This window comes from Musa acuminata, chromosome BXJ1-10, assembly GCF_036884655.1.
Source record: "Musa acuminata AAA Group cultivar baxijiao chromosome BXJ1-10, Cavendish_Baxijiao_AAA, whole genome shotgun sequence".
Classification (NCBI taxonomy): Eukaryota; Viridiplantae; Streptophyta; class Magnoliopsida; order Zingiberales; family Musaceae; genus Musa; species Musa acuminata.
This window is the reverse complement of record NC_088336.1, coordinates 21,470,102-21,486,080: the sequence shown is the minus strand read 5'-3', so window position 1 is coordinate 21,486,080 and position 15,979 is coordinate 21,470,102. Positions and strand designations below refer to the sequence as shown.

The window sequence follows — 15,979 nt, the reverse complement described above, 5'->3', positions numbered from 1 at the left end:
CATTTGAGTCTTAGAATTGTGAACAGGGTTGTGGACTTATATATACAGAGAAGCATAAATCTCATCGAGCTGTCTTCAATAGTTTATGTTATCAGGAATGGAAATTGTGAAGGCTCGGGGGAGCTTCCTGTGTTCTGCACATAATCTTCATCTCAGGAGCTGGAAAATGTAAGCTTTGATGATGATGATGATTTACCTCTTGTCAGATCTAAAATTGTTTTTATATATATAATTTTTGTTCCTGAGTAATAACATGTAATAGTCCAAAAGAAAACAGATGTGATGAAGACATGCAATCATGTGCCAACAAATTCACAAGAAGTCCACCAAGTGATGAATAGTTTCTGGGCAGCACTCTTTGAAACATGCCTTCATTTGGAGGTGGGTCGCCTTGTTCTTCACAACCTAATCACATCTATCTGGAACTGTCCATGACTTTGTCAGGAGACAGTTCACTGCTACACTAGCAATCTTCAAACTGGCATGACCACCTTCTAGGCATGGACACAACAACACCAAAATATGTTGAATGTTCAGTGGCACAGAATTCATTTCTTCAGCAAATCGCTGATTAGGATTTTGATGGAGAAGGCTGATTTATCTTATCAAAATTTATCTCTTGGAAGTTGTGGGGTTTGAAGTTGTATTTGATAAGCTAATTTGTTTGTTTTGATGGTTTGCTTCTCTTCATTCATTCTATCTTTATCTGAAGAGGTTTGATGTGCTACATGTGATTCAATGAGCAGCTCATGTATTGGCAACTTTATTTATCTGAAGAGGTTCTATCTATCCTTATTGGCAACTTCTGTAGGTAAACAAGTGAAGCTAATAAGATCATGTAAAATTCAGGAGCATAATCTTATGATGCCATTAGAGTCATGCCGAAAACCTGAAACCAGATGTTCTTTATCTATATAAAGCAAACGGCAGCCATCATCGCAAAAGGATTTCAAAACTTCACTTTGGTTGAAGCTGAAGATTTCTTGAAGTGGATAGATATTTAAAGGATGGAGGCCTGCAAGTATGAAGATGGAAGTGGCAGAGCAAACTTGGTTATGCAGTTGCAATAGATCTCAAAATCATCAATCCTGGATGAACAAAGAGGTGTAGTATATAATAAGCAGCATTATTGCAACTTCAAAGATATATTAATCTTTCATGACATGTCCAGTTGATGAAAGCTGTCAACTTGACCTGCACATTACAGCACAGCGAGCAATATTTCCTAGTCCTACTAAGCATGTTGACCTTGTGTGATACTTGTGAAGTTCTTTGCTGATCAACATTGTCAACCTTAACTGTATCAGCTCAAACTTTTAGATCAGAACAATTTACTTAGTTAGATCATTCAAGCTTGGACAATTTAAGGACAGTGTATAGGTTTAATTCCGTCATGAGAAAATCCGCATAAGAAAGAAAGAACTGCCTTGTTGTACGCAGTCGGAGGTTCAAGCAAAGATATTATTTCCATAACTCGAGTTTTTATCGAAACCTCCATTGGTGCATGCTGTAGATCAAGTACTTTGTCCCAATTCCTCTTATGCTGATCAGGAACAAGATCAGTTTGTCTACTTCATATCAAGTTCCAATCAGCATGTAACAGGGACCTGCCTGTACCTATATTTATGAGGTACATTTAAGGTTTATATATTTCAACCATGTTATATAGACAGGTTTCTTATCTCCTTCAGTCAATACATCTGCTATCTTCTCAGCTTCTTCCTTTCTGACAGATGGTAGGATGGTAAGGCAATTTGGGACTTGGATACATTGGAAGCTATTAGCAATAATCCATACTTCTTTTACAGGACATGGATACATTTGTTTGAGATATTGTCACTTGTAAGCTTCTGATGATGTTATATGCCCAAGTTTACTCATCTATCCTCTCTGGGACTTCTGCCATGTTTTGTTCAGCAATGATGCATGCAGCAAGAAACTCTTTTGACTCCTTAACACTAAATATATGACTGTAACATGATCACCAGAGTTCATATTATGATTCTTTACAGCAAAACCGGCTGAGTTTGGATGCAAAGTATCAGAGTTGCCATTCTTAAACGCAAACACCGTTATAATCGATATTTTGAACCATTTTTCTGACTGATGATCTCATGCAATCTATACTCATAGATACAGTAAACAAAAGTGACCATCAGACTCTGACTCACAAATTATAAATCATAATATAGTAATATGTTTTGTATTACAAGCTTCAATTATTTGGTTGCGAAAAAGAGGAGAGTATATTCTGTACATGCACATCAGCAATGATGAATAATATCACTTTTTATTGGTGCTGAAACAGAGTAGTACACTAATTAATAGTCCACTGAAGTTAACATTATTTCTTTTGCATGGTTTCTATTGAGAGCCACACAAGTTGAAATTGTCTGCTTCTGCAAGTCAAACACATTTCATCAGATTCAAGATAAGGTCAGAAGATGGACACCTTCTAACTTGAGACTTGGTCTTAAACAGAGGGCATATTTGGAGTACCAGTCTATAGTGACTCATTTCATCTATGTCTCTACTTTATCTCAATGTTTATATTAGAAGACCAGAGAAGAATTCCAACAGCAGCAACAACTACCTAAGTAGACTGATCCTTAAAGCAAAAGCTTCAATTTTTCTAACCAGAACTAAAAAATCCACAGCAAGCAAAATCCAGTCTTTGCTTGCAAAATTGCATTGTTTTTCTATGTTTAAGACTGCATCCTTAATCAACATGACAACATTTTCTTGCTTCTTCCTGAGACTTTTTCTTAGTTTGTATATCTTATTCTCTCTCTCTCTCTCTCTCTCTCTCTCTCTCTCTCTCTCTCTCTATATATATATATATATATATATATATATAATGTAATTTAAATTTACACCAATCTGATTGTAATGTACACCAAATTGACAGGAATAATACTTGTATACACCAATTCGATAATATGTATACAGCAAAACTCAAAGAAAGGAAAGATAAAAAAAATGTCTTCTACTACCTAATTTACACCAAATCTATAGTAATATACATACATGCAAAATATATACTCTGCATCATCGCCATCATCACCATCATGATCATCATCATTCGGGTACCTCCGGTATGCTCTGTAGCTCCGGCCTCCAATGCCTCCCTTGATCATGGTGGAGCTCCCACGACTCGCCCATGCTCACCAGATCCGCGATAAATCGTCGCAGCGGCAGTTTCTCGCCGTCGTCGGCTTGCCGCAGAAGCTTCTCCAGCTGCTTCTTGCTGATCTTGATCTTGATCTCGGTCGAGCCGGAGCTGGCCTTCTCCTTGGCGGCCTCCGCTCCGGCCTTGCGCTGCCTCTTGTAATGCTTGGGGCTCCTGCTTTCCATGGATCCCCAGTCGTCGTCCTCGTCGTCAACCCATGTCACCGGCTTCTGCAGGTCGAGACAGTTCCCCATCCCCTCTTCCTCCTCCTTTACTCTCTTCCTTCCTTCTGTTATCGTGCTTTTCTTTGTGTCTTGATGTTAGAATGTGTTATGGAATGAGATCGAGGAGGCAGCAACGATGGAGGAGGCTGCTATTTATGGAGAAGAGAAGGGGAAGAGGTGGAAGGAAGAGGGGGGGACGCGGAGGAGGCCGCTAGCTCAGACGACGGTTCGTCGAAGTCCCTCGTGGCGACGTCAGGGCAAGACAGGTCAGCAGCGGGGGTCCATGGCGGGTCGGCGCCGACAACGTGTGAACGTGGATCGCGAGGGGAATCTAGTAGTTGGATTTCCCCGTGTAAACGTGGTCTTGTCTGGAACACGATCTTTATGACAAATCTAACCTCGCCCCTATCAGTTGCTTCCCACCACCTCCCACGGCTCTCTTCTCTTTGCGTTTAGGTGAAGTCATGAGCCAGCATCGGATGCCTACAGGGTGTGGATTAGGAAGGGAACACGATGTACAGTTTGCCAACTCCGCCATTATTTAGGAGCCTTTGAAACAAGAACACAAACAAACAACAGATTGAATCCAATCCTCACCAATGAATTCCTTACAGCAGGGAGCAGTAGCTGAAGAGAGTCTTTCTTGGTGAAGAACAAATCCTGATCAAGGGTTGGGGCTTCTTTGTTTTCCTGATAACAGCATTTCAGTGATGCAAAAAATCATCTTTGGTTTTTGGTTCTCCTCTGTTCATTTTTAGATCCAGATGAGGCTATACCTCTCAGATATGGCACATCTACTTTTCCTAGGAAGTCAACTTCTTTCATTTAGTAATAACTAGCATTAAAAGGGAATGGTTTCCCTGCAAGAGGATTTGTCAGCGGTCTTGAAGTGTGTATCATTGAATCCGTGGAAAATGGTTACCTAGAAACAGAGGTTGCTTTAACTCTTTTTATCTTTTCCCATCCTTTGAGAAGATTTGTTGAGCAAGCTGGAACCATCTCTCTTTCTTAGATCTTTTGCTTGTGGCATTGATTCAAGGAGGTTGTCCATGAATCTCTGCATTGAATCTGTCATTGGTAAAACAGTTTGATCTCTTCTGAATGGCCTTAATTTGCACAAAGGCATGGTTTCTGGAAATTTCCGACCATGTCATCTAGAGGCACCTGGAAAGAGAATACAGTTTGAAGTTGGAGATTTAACATGAACAAGTGGTCAAGGAATCCATGATGGCATATGAAGCTTCCTTGCACTTACTTGGTTAATTGTTTTGAATGCTCTTTGCAAGATAACCAATCAGAAGAATTTGTCTCTTGATCAGGATTGCTATCAACAATGTCAGCCAATATGTGGATGACAACACCTTGAAATATGGTAAGTGTAAAAGATTAAAGAGCCAAGAAAAAGGTTAGTCTTCTTTGCTACATGCATGGATCTGCATCTGCTTTTGGCTAAAGGTTGTTGATCTAATTCAGCCTAGTGTGTAAAAGAACATGAATGGTATCTCTTCCTTCATTCAGGCAGATGAGTATGAACATGGCATGTCTTTAGAATCTCTGACTGAGTTGGTTCCTTCTGGCACAAGTACTCTTGTCACAGATCTTTTCCAAATCAATCACTTCCTTTGACGGCCTCATCCTCCAGAAAATATACATGACAAGCTGCAAGCAGGAAACTGGCAGTAGTTGCCATGCAAAAGTGGCTCAGCAGTCTGCATCACCCAAGGTGTTGGAAAGAGTCATCTATGACAAATACACACATTCCAATTTCACATAATGGTGAATGATTAAACCTGTTTCTTCCATCCTTGTTCACCTAAATGAATTCCTGGACTTCCAGCTCTGATACATGATTCCCTGATAGATATCATCATGCTTCTAGTAGACTTCTTTTCTTAGTTTTGTCACTGAGATCTATTGTTTTGAGACTTGGTAGACCTAATAGCTGAACTTAATAGAAGGCACTTAGGTAAACTGAAGCTTACTGTAACTCTGGTGTCTATATCACTATATGTCAAATTCAGTGATGAAGGTAGAGGTTAGGAATATATATATATATATATAGGAATGTGTTTAGTGTGGAAAGAGCTCAGGAAGGAATCTGATCATCTCAACAAGTGTGGGAACTTTTTTGTTCCTAAGAATCTGTCACTCATTTTGTCATAGTGTAAGTGATAAAGATATCATCCACCATACTCACCTAATCCATTTAAGTTCTAATAGAGCCAAAAAAAGCTCACCAGAGTTGGCTATATCTCAAGTCCAAGAGGTCTTCTTCCATGTCCATGTTGGCAACCTGTAAAGCTGTGTGTCCAAGTTGTCAATGGTTATCTTATCCATGTTAACATATGTATCACAATTTTCTTTTACCAGATCCAGTAGAGAAGAACTTGCCAGCATTTGAATCTTTTTCATGGTCCTGCATGGCTGTGATGGATGCATCCATCACATGAACAATTTATCCAGATTGAAATTATCCTGATACTTCTTTACTTAAGAAGGAAAATTAAAATATTTCAGAATAGCAGTGTCTGGATTGTTTAATATTGAGAAGGATATACAGTAAAAAAAAAATATTAATATTGACATATAATTTATTTGTTGAATTGTTTGGATTGTCAATCTAGTAATATACAGGATGACATCAAGATTAACTAATTTGAGTTTAATTATCTTTATTATTGATAGGGATATAAAATGAATAATCTTTGTATATGAATAAATACTAGAAGACCATAATATACAGCGGAATTAAATAGAATCATAATCAAATAGAATACCAAGATATAAACATGAATAACATTTGTATATGAACAAATACTAGAAGAGCAGCGGAATTAAATAGAACAACAGTCAAATAGAACACCAAGATATAAACAGGAATAACCTTTGTATATGAACAAATACTAGAAGACCATAATATGCAACGGAATTAAGAGGGGGTGTGGGTTTGGGCAACCCCAAACCCACTATAGACTGAATCTGTGGGCTGTCAGTCCAATAATTATTCTCATCTTTCATGTAATTTCAGTGTTGTTATACTATTGACTAACTGACCAGTATCAACTACAGTGACATATCTCTAAGTTTTTTACTCTTGCAAGAATATATATGCTAAATCTAAATTTATAGAGAAAATATGAAGATCATCATGTGTAGTTTTGCCTGATTTATTGGTCAGAATCTACAAATGAGCACCGTCACATCAATTTCTTAATCCCTGCTGGAGCAGATTCAAGTCAGCACTCAGCTGTGCAGCAACTTTTCAGAGTCAACTCTCTCTTCCATTCCAGCTGTAGTAGATTCTAAGTAAGCACTTAGCCGTAGAACAGCTTTTCCGAGTCTTAACCCCCTCTGTACTTTGACTTTGATGTGCTTACACTTATGTGGTACAAGTTGAACAAGTTGAAGGATGTACTGCTCCAATTTGAATCTCTATGGGAGCAACATCAAAACAGATTAATTTGGATGTGTGTGGACGCAATGCATATGAAAGAAAAAGAAGAGATTCTTCAGAATTCTTCATCTTAGTTCAGCCATCGATCAGAACTGTTCATATGCAACTTTATTTTGTCACTATGAAGAGCCAGCCTCATTTGATGATTTGGAGGTGATTAATGCAATGGAGAATTGGAGACATCCTTTGGGTTGTAAAGGTCTCCAAGACATTCCAAGAGAAAGAAAGGAACCTAACGAATGAGGAGGATACTGAGTCAGAGAAAACTCAGCAATAGTTTTGGTAGGGAATATTCAGATCAGACAAATGCATATGCTAGTGATTCATTGGTAAGAAAGATATCAGAAGAAACAACAAGAAGTTGCCAGCAATAGTTTCAGATTACACCATGTTATAGGACTAAGCATACATTTGCATCCTTGTTGTAGGGCTCAAGAGGATGTTTTCCAGTAATGGATACTTGTCTTGGCTAAAATCTCTGAGAGGATGAAATAAAGCAAGTCATGCATGCTGTAAGATGAGATGGTCTGGAATAAACTTTAGTACTTATTTCTTGTGTTCAACCCCAATTTCTCTTTTCAGGCTGCTGTGGATGGAAATGGGAGTAATGACCATATTACATCTCAATACTACAATAAAGATAACAGTGGGCAAGTGCTACTTGCTTGTAGAACTCTGGAATCCTCACACTGATTCAATCTAGATGATCTTTTCACTGTTTCGGTGCTAAAGGAGGACAGAATTTTCTTGTATGTGGTTCATTTGACATTTCCTATTGTCACCTTCAATGACAGGTTTATTACCAGAGATGAACTGATCAGCCATGACAGAGCTTTGGTTGTACATTGCATTCTCCAATTTAAATGATGCTCATAGTCACTACTTCATTATTCTGTGGATCATGAGCTTCAATGTCTGCTTGCTTGAACACACAAGACCTGAGGATTAACATGACCTAAATTTTGCTTTGTTTTATTGCCTTGTGTGATGTAGTAGACTATTATCTAAATGATTTGGCTGATGTTCTTGATGAAGGTTTTGGAATGAGATGGAAACGGCTTCTTATTTATTTTGATAAGAAGTATCAGCTTCATTTGTGTCTCTCTACCTTGGATTGAGTTGAGTCTGATGGCATCCCAACCAATCAGTCTCTTTGTGCTAAAGTATAAGATCATAGTTTTTCTCAGACTTCAAGAGTTCATTTCTCTATTTTCTTGTTCAGTGTTTTTTCCTTTGTATCTTGCATCTACCATTGCATACTTCACATGATCTCCCTAAGACATTAAATATATGGCACATGCCTTCCTCAAGGTGACTATTTTAACTAGAAGGAAAGATCATGCATGAAGTTACCAAAGATTGAGGTGATGGAGAAGGAGCTCAATATGCTTGAGATTCTTAAAATTAGAACCACACAGACTAAGCTGGTCAATCTCTTTATTCAATCCTTGCAAAATGCTTTTGCAGACAAAATGAGGATTTTTTTTTTGGAATCAGATAGCAGAAGCCCTCTGTGAAAAGACTTGTTCCTTCCATTGTTCCTGAGTTCTCTTTTTCCAAGTTTGAACTGCTTGTAGCAGTAGCATTGCTCTACTTTGAGCCCCAATTTTGACAGAAAGAGAGAGAGAGAGAGACTGAGAGAGAGCTTTGAGAACAATCTACATAGTAGAAAGAAGATCCTTATACTTGAAAGCAAAAACAAAAGCACAATGAGCTTGCAGATTTGAAGCATCATTGCAAAACAGACACCAGAAAAAAGCACAATAAGCTTGCAGATTTACATTATCACAAAGAACACTATGGAAGTTGTAGTGCAAAAGGAGTTGCATAGACATTTGATTTCCCCTTCCGATATAAAGAGAACCAACCTAAGAACTGCCACACCCAGCAGCCATTTCCAGAGAGACAAGCTAAACAGCTGGAAACCTATAATACAAGCTAAGTAAAATCCCACCAAAATTGCTCGTCATTGCACAGCACAGGATAAGCAGCCACTCATTCACTTGTCGAGTATCTTGAAGTCCAGTACCTCTCAATCTCTTCAGCTGTTCTTCCAGGGATCCTTCCAGCAATCAGTGACCACCTGCTCTTCAGAACAACAGGAAACAGTAAAGAAAAGCAAGAAACTGGCTCCAGGTGCTACTCGAAACAAAAGTGAAAGCTCACCGACCTCTCTCCGACCAGATTATACATCCTGGTAATGAGCTTCTCTTCATCCTCCGAGAAATCCATCTTGGAATCTTGACTGTTCCCATCTGAAGGAAACACACAAAGATGTTAGCCAACCAGAGATGGTCGGTCATTCAATTAGAGAAACAAGCATTGATTGCATGTGTTCACCTTTAGAATCAACATCATCCGACGATCGGTCCAAATCTTCCATACTCCAATAAATGCAGGAGATTCCGACAGTGAGTAACCCCAAGAACTGTGTCTTTTACCCTCCTCTCGAGGATCGGTGGAGAGAGTTGGGTTGTGTTGGGAGGGATTCATGGAGGCGAGTAGACTCACGAGCAGGATTATATAAGGAGGAAGGTGGGAGAGAAGAAGAATGGATGGTGAGAATGGCAAGGAAAGACCGGTAGTTGCTCTCGAAAGGAAAAGGGATGAGGTTTGATAGGTTGGTGGAGAACGAAGGGGTAGTTGGCTCGAAAGCACATGCTGACGTTTGCTTCCACGTTGGATATCGGATAAGATTTTGTCTGCTCCCATATTAATGTAATCCTTCAGACCCCTAAATTTGTAGATTTGATGTGGATATGGTTCAGAAAATTCTTCTGGAAGATTACAGTTAGATGGCAGTAAGTATCAGAGCAAGTATGTTCATGAATTGTGTTTGTCAAAACTTGCATGTATTTGACATTTGCCAATTTGGCATAAGCAATCGAATTATTTTACATTTCCATGTTACACATAACAATGGTGGCATATTTATTATTCAGCTATTATTTCGATCTGAGCCAAACTTACATGATCAGTTTTCATGACATAAACAATTGAATTATTTTGCATTTCCATAGTAGACATAACAATAGTGGCATATTTATTCGAGGTAATTATATATTATTTTTTATAATTAATTATGATTAGTATTCTGATTCTTATATTTTAAAAAGTAACATTAGGATCGCTAAACATAACTTCGTCAATAAAAAATATCGCACATATAAAAAATATACAAATGGAAAAGATAAAAATGTAATTTCATTATCTTTCCTTCTAGTTTATATAAATTTAATAATTTAAAAAATAATAAAATTATATTTTATACGTGATAACACATAATTTTTTTCATCAATAAAGTTAACGACGTAAGGAGAATTAAGTTTAAATGTTTTACCTTCGTAAGTGTAGGAATCTCAATACTACTTTTTAAAATATAAGGATTGAGATACTAATCATAGTTAACTATATAGATAATATATAATAATCCCTATTTATTCAGTTATTATTTTGATCTGAGCCAAACTTACATAAAATGTTTTCGTAACATCTTAACAAGATTAATATTGTCCAAAGGTTCATATAATATAAGTCTCGAATCATCACACGAACGACAATTGGCATCCGAACAACATGAGCTCCACCATCAAGCCAAGCCAAGTCTTAGTTATGTTTTCATAACATAAACAATTGAATTATTTTATATTTCCATAGTAGACACAACAATAGTAGCATATTTGGGTAATTACATATTACTCTCTATAGTTAATTATGATTAGTATTTTGATCCATATATTTTAAAAAGTACTATTGAGGTCTCTATACCTACAAAGGTAAAACATTTAATCTCAATTTTCTTATATTGTTAACTTCGTCAACTGAAAAAATCACACGTATAAAAAAAAATTGAATGAAAATGATAAAAACGTAATTTCATTATATTTCCAAATTGTTCACCCCCGCTGCACTTGCTCGCTCGTTGCTCACCCACCGCACCTGCTCACCTCTCGATCGCCCACCTCTTGCTCGCCACACCTGCTCACCCGTTGTTACGGGCGAGTGACGAGTGAGTGGGTGCAATGGGCAAGCAGGAAATTACGATAAGATGTGGGCGAGCAATTTGGAAAGAGGAGAAGAGAAAATTGATAATGTTTATATAAAATTAATAATTTAAAAGATAATAAAATTATATTTTTTATCTTTTATATTTATAATTTTTTTTACACATGACAACACGTGTAATTTTTTCCGTCGACGAAATTAATGACGTAAGGAGAATTAGGTTTAAATGTTTCAACTTTGTAAGTGTAGATATCTTAATGTTAATTTTTAAAGTATAAGAATCTAAAAACTAATCATAATTAATTATAAGGATAATATGTAATTATCCTTATTTATTCAGTTATTATTTTGATCTGAGCCAAGCTTACATGATCTGTGTTCATAACACCTTAACAAGATTACTATTGTCCAAATGATTCATGCAACATCTGCGTAGAAGTCCCGAATCACTACACGGACGGCAATCGGCATCCGAACAGCATGAGCTCCACCATCAAGCCAAGTCAGGCTTCCGAACATGTAGTCTCCTTGCACCTTGTGAATGGCCGTGAAGGTCACCTTGAAACTATGCAGCTTGGCAGTGGCATTGAACACAAGCGTCGGTGGCTCCACCACCATCTGAACGCCCGGTGGGGGCTCGAAAGATGCTTTGTACACTGCATTTACTTCTTCTCCAACATTGGTAACTGTTCTCCAAACTGCAGTGGTAGTCTTCAGATCAGGAATGGAGATGGAAGGAAGGTTCAGGTAATACACGGGCTGGAGCACTTCGGCGCAGATATCAAATTGTCCTGTTGTACAATTGAAGAACTTGTAATACTCCTTCGGATCGATGTCATATACAAGGCCTGGATCTGCAGCCCTGTCGGGATCTATTTGACCCCCTCCAAAGTCAAAAGGGTCAGCAATCTTTCTTGGATTTCCTTCTGCTTGTATTGGCATGCCATAGCCATTGGTGATAGAAGCTTCGCGTGGTACCGAGCACAATCAGAAGCACTTAGCTATAGATAAATGAGTGATTATTTCGCAGAAAAGGATCTTAAACACTCACCTGTTGTGACGAGTGCTGATTTGATGGCAGCATGAGACCAGTCTGGATGCAGGGATTTCAGCAAAGCAACTACTCCTGATACATGTGGGCAGGCCGCCGAGGTTCCTGAGCCGAAAGTGTAGCCGTCCCTCTTTGCTGCCAATATGCTGACACCAGGTGCAGCAACATCAGGCTGTTTTAAGAATCCGTGTTCATTTGGTGAGCTTTCAGAAAGCAATCTTTAAAGCACACAGCATTCAGATGATCTTGTGTCAAACCATGGTGATGATGCCTCATGTCTATAGAACCTCAATTAAGAAGCAAAAGCTAGTTTGCTTCTGTGGTGTGTAGTAGTTTAGTACCTTCAGCACGCCAGGGAATGGTATGGCTGGTCCTCTTGAAGAGAACCATGCTACTTTTGGAGCCAACACTTCTTTCCCTATAGCATTGTGAGTCAGCTCCACTGCCACCTGAGGTGATCTGTTCGGTTGGATCAGATCATTTTAGAACAGTATGTATCTCAAAAATGAGTTCTGGTTTTGTGAATGATCGGAGAAGACTTGCCTTTCAGTAGCAATGTACTTTTCGATCTGGTATCCAATATCGAAGTCTACAAGAACACAGATGATGCCTACGCATTCATTGGTGATCTCAAGAACATTGATGGTGAACTGTGCAACGATAAGACCCTTCCCCCCAGCATTCAGGACAGTAGACAGCGCGGTGGGGAAACCAGGTACGAGCGAATAAGCCAGACACAGCACGATCGATCCGCTTATATCAGTGCCATTGAGAGATTCCGGCGAGCAGCTGCAGAGCATTGAACGTGTCGGTTTCGAGCTATTTTGGTTCCATTAAGCTATTCAGTTGTTATAACTCGTACCTTCCGCCAAGGACCAGAGGCATGTATTTATTCTTTGATTCACTCGTCGAGTTATAGAAGATTGACTGGCCCTGCAAGTAAAAGACATGGATGATGGATTTCGGTCAGTAGTGTAACGAAGAATAATGATGGTTCACTTGCAGCTAAGAACACTTCAAATTTAGGCATTTCTGAAGAATTAGATTCTTCCTGCACCAACTGATAATCTAGTTCAAGGTGATGACCCACATCTACCCAGATCTAAGAAGGTCCACTGTGGTTTGCAGTCCATATGATCTCATCAAATAAAGAAGGCAGCATCATAATGCTTCTCTATTATTTTCGTAGAGTCTTGCTCAACAAAGACTCTATGCTCACTTGATGAAGATGGGTACTGCGAGTTGTTCATTATAGATTTTTATTTGTGGAAGACTTGGTGCTGTGAAAGATGAATGCAGTGGTGACGACAGTGACGGAGAAGTAGGTATTGACTTGCATACCACAAGACTTTGATTGTTTCCGAGGGTGATTCTGGTAGGAAAAGACCGATCGATGGTGCTTGCAGCCACTGTGATGACCCAAGGAGCCGTGTTGAACAGGAGCTGTGGAATGGGGCCTTGGTTGCCTGCGGCGTACACGACGGTGATCCCTTTAGCCACGGCGTGCAAGGAACCAAAGGAGTCCTCCTCGAGCACCACCAGCGACAGCGACAGGATGTCGACCCCGTCGTGGATGGCGTCGTCGATGGCCGCCAGCACCGTGGCGGTGTTGCCGGCGCCGGAACCTCTACCGCTGCCCCACACCGCCTTGTACACCGCGAGCCGGGCGCGGGGGGCGCCGCCCCTCGCGTCCCCGGCGGCAAGACCGTGGAAGCTGGCGCCGCGCACGAGGGAACCGGCGGCCACGGAGGCGGTGAACGTGCCGTGGCCGTTGTAGTCGCGGGGAGACAGGTAGTCGATTCTGAGGTTGCTGTCGTCGATCCCGGCGGTGTAGTATCGAGCCCCGATGACTTTCCTGCTACAGTTGTTGGCTCCAAAGGCATCTCCGACCTGGCACACGCCTCTCCATCGGCTCGGCACGGGGCTGTACCCGTCGTCGTTAAAGCTTCTGGATTCCGGCCATATACCTAACAGAGAAACATATACGTGATCTTTGTTTTCGTTTTTCTGTAGTAAATACCAAGTGTTCAATAAATGACGAGACTAAGAAGACCTTAAAGAGACGGCTGACACCAGCAAATACTGCTAATAAATGCGGAGTTGATGCCATGACAAGAAAGGAGACGAGGTTTGGTTGAACATAAACCGGCTTAAGAAGCTCTTAGCTCCATAGAAGCAAGAGTGCGACGGACCTGTATCGACCATTCCGATGATGATGCCATCTCCATAATTGCTCTTCTTTAGCAGCCCAGTCGGATGCATATAGTTCAGTCCCAGGAAGTCCCAGCTTCGTGTGGTCTGCAGCTCGTAGTTTCGACTTGGTCGTACGCTGATAACGTCAGGAGACTCTGCAGTTGCTCCTCGGGTTAGTGGTTTGCGTAAAAAGTTCGGCAGAATGATGTGGTTGAGAGAGCCGCTCAACCTGCTAATTCCTCTGCTTGTGCTTCCGTTAGCATGGCTGCAAAGCCTGAGAAGCCATGCTTGTAGCTGTAAACGATTGATGACACAGCCTCCTCTTTGCTACATACAACAAACATTTCCATGGACAAAGTATTAGACTAACAACAATCATCGTGAAACCTTCATGGACTTTTCTTGTGGACTTGAGTGGCGTTCTTCTTCCTGAGTAAGAACTTGAGTTTTGTAGGAATATAAGTTATGATATTAATGCACATCACATATGGGCAATAAATTATGCTGCAAACTACACCAAGAGTGACCTTCGATTTCAGGGAAATTTGCACGAGTCAATCAACCTAAACAGTGTGATCGTCAATAACAACAAGCATAATTACAGAAATCCTCAAGTAGTGCAGATAAGGAGAAGGGATCATCAAACAGATGAAAACATTAAACCTTATGAATACAAGCGGAGCAGAAGTACCTTCCAAGGAGGGAAGTCAGCATGTCATGGTGTGAAGCAGTGACATGGTCTGGGTTCTCATGTTTCCTCTCTCCCAAGTACACGATGTACAGCTAAAAAGCCACCACAAGTATAACAAGAATGAGAGCCAAAATTAACAAGAGAAAGAGAAAAAACTTACCTTGGCACCGGCTTCAGCTTCAGTGGAGAACTGATAGAACTGAAGAGTTAAGAAAGAGAGGAGAAAGACATGGCAGAAATGAGTTTGGGAAGCCATCTCTGTGTTGGTGTGGTTGTCAATGGGAGAACAGGCTCTCAATTAATACCCAAATTATGCTGCCGTGGGCATATGTTCAGGCATGCAAGACTACATCAGGCCAAAGCTTTTGTTACAAAAATCATTCTGTCATGGTTGGCACAATTTTTCTTTCTTCAATTTACATCAAATAGATCAGCACAATATTAAAAGTCATTGGTTCTGAGTGTTACATCCTACCTGTCTGGTTTCTAAGCTCAATTTCTATACACTTGTTGTCTCTACTCTGACTGGTAAATGGTCTTCAATTTGACAGGATTGGTTGGATATCTTGTAGAAGCTACTCTAATGAAAACTTCCTTTTTGTTGGATGGAAATTTCAAGTAGGGTTGGACCATTTTCCATTATTCTACAAGGGGTGAAACAGAATTTTGAGAATAAAGAGTTTTTAAAGCAAGAAATTGCTAATGTACAGAAATGAGGGGACCCATGAAACTTCTTCATGAAATTTTTATTTCAGAACAAAAAAAAAATCCTACTCATCCATCAGTCTTTTAAGCTTTTATTCTAACTGCTTGGTCGGCCGAATTACATAAAATCATTTTCTATCATCAAACTAGCCCAAGGATTATCGTATCCATTAATTTATTATTCCTGATCTAATAATGCTAGTGGACTAAAAGAACGAAGGTCAACCTTCTCACCCAGTCTTTACTCCAACCCAAGTCACAAATTTGTTCTCTTCCCAAACTGTCAACATCAGGTGACATCCAAGTTTATAGATGTATAATTCATGACAAATAGAAGCTCTCCATATACATGCTGCACAGATTTAGGTCAGACAATTTACAAAATGGAATTCATCTCATATGCTATATCTTTCTCCACGTTTCTCTCTTGCACATTTTAGTAGTACCATGTATATACCAGCATCGAAAACAAAAAAGACAGTAAAAG

General features: G+C 39.7%; 2 protein-coding genes across 2 annotated transcripts; both read right to left on the bottom strand.

Annotated features, from left to right (window-relative positions):
- Nucleotides 1-2,901: 2,901 nt before the first annotated feature.
- On the bottom strand, nt 2,902-3,523 carry LOC104000324 (uncharacterized). Its single transcript, XM_009422335.3, has one exon. It carries the CDS (start codon nt 3,421-3,423, stop codon nt 3,079-3,081), a length of 345 nt encoding a protein of 114 aa, XP_009420610.1. The 5' UTR covers nt 3,424-3,523; the 3' UTR covers nt 2,902-3,078.
- A 7,625-nt stretch (nt 3,524-11,148) lies between these two features.
- Nucleotides 11,149-15,840, bottom strand: LOC104000326 (subtilisin-like protease SBT3.5). Its single transcript, XM_009422337.3, has 10 exons — nt 14,948-15,840; nt 14,788-14,879; nt 14,326-14,423; nt 14,096-14,251; nt 13,245-13,870; nt 12,766-12,836; nt 12,447-12,692; nt 12,245-12,362; nt 11,904-12,075; nt 11,149-11,817 (listed from the first exon to the last, which is right to left on the bottom strand). The coding sequence occupies exons 1-10, from the start codon at nt 15,041-15,043 to the stop codon at nt 11,270-11,272; spliced, it is 2,223 nt and encodes a 740-aa protein (XP_009420612.2). The 5' UTR covers nt 15,044-15,840; the 3' UTR covers nt 11,149-11,269.
- Nucleotides 15,841-15,979: the final 139 nt, after the last annotated feature.

Bases quoted from the DNA above. Each gene is read 5' to 3' on its own strand.
- LOC104000326 (XM_009422337.3), bottom strand. From the start codon at position 15,043: ATGGCTTCCCAAACTCATTTCTGCCATGTCTTTCTCCTCTCTTTCTTA. The intron at 13,871-14,095 runs GTCCGTCGCACT...TTTCTCTGTTAG, and splicing joins CATCGGAATGGTCGATACAG to GTATATGGCCGGAATCCAGA. The intron at 12,363-12,446 runs GCAAGTCTTCTC...CCAACCGAACAG, and splicing joins AAGTACATTGCTACTGAAAG to ATCACCTCAGGTGGCAGTGG.
- LOC104000324 (XM_009422335.3), bottom strand. From the start codon at position 3,423: ATGGGGAACTGTCTCGACCTGCAGAAGCCGGTGACATGGGTTGACGAC.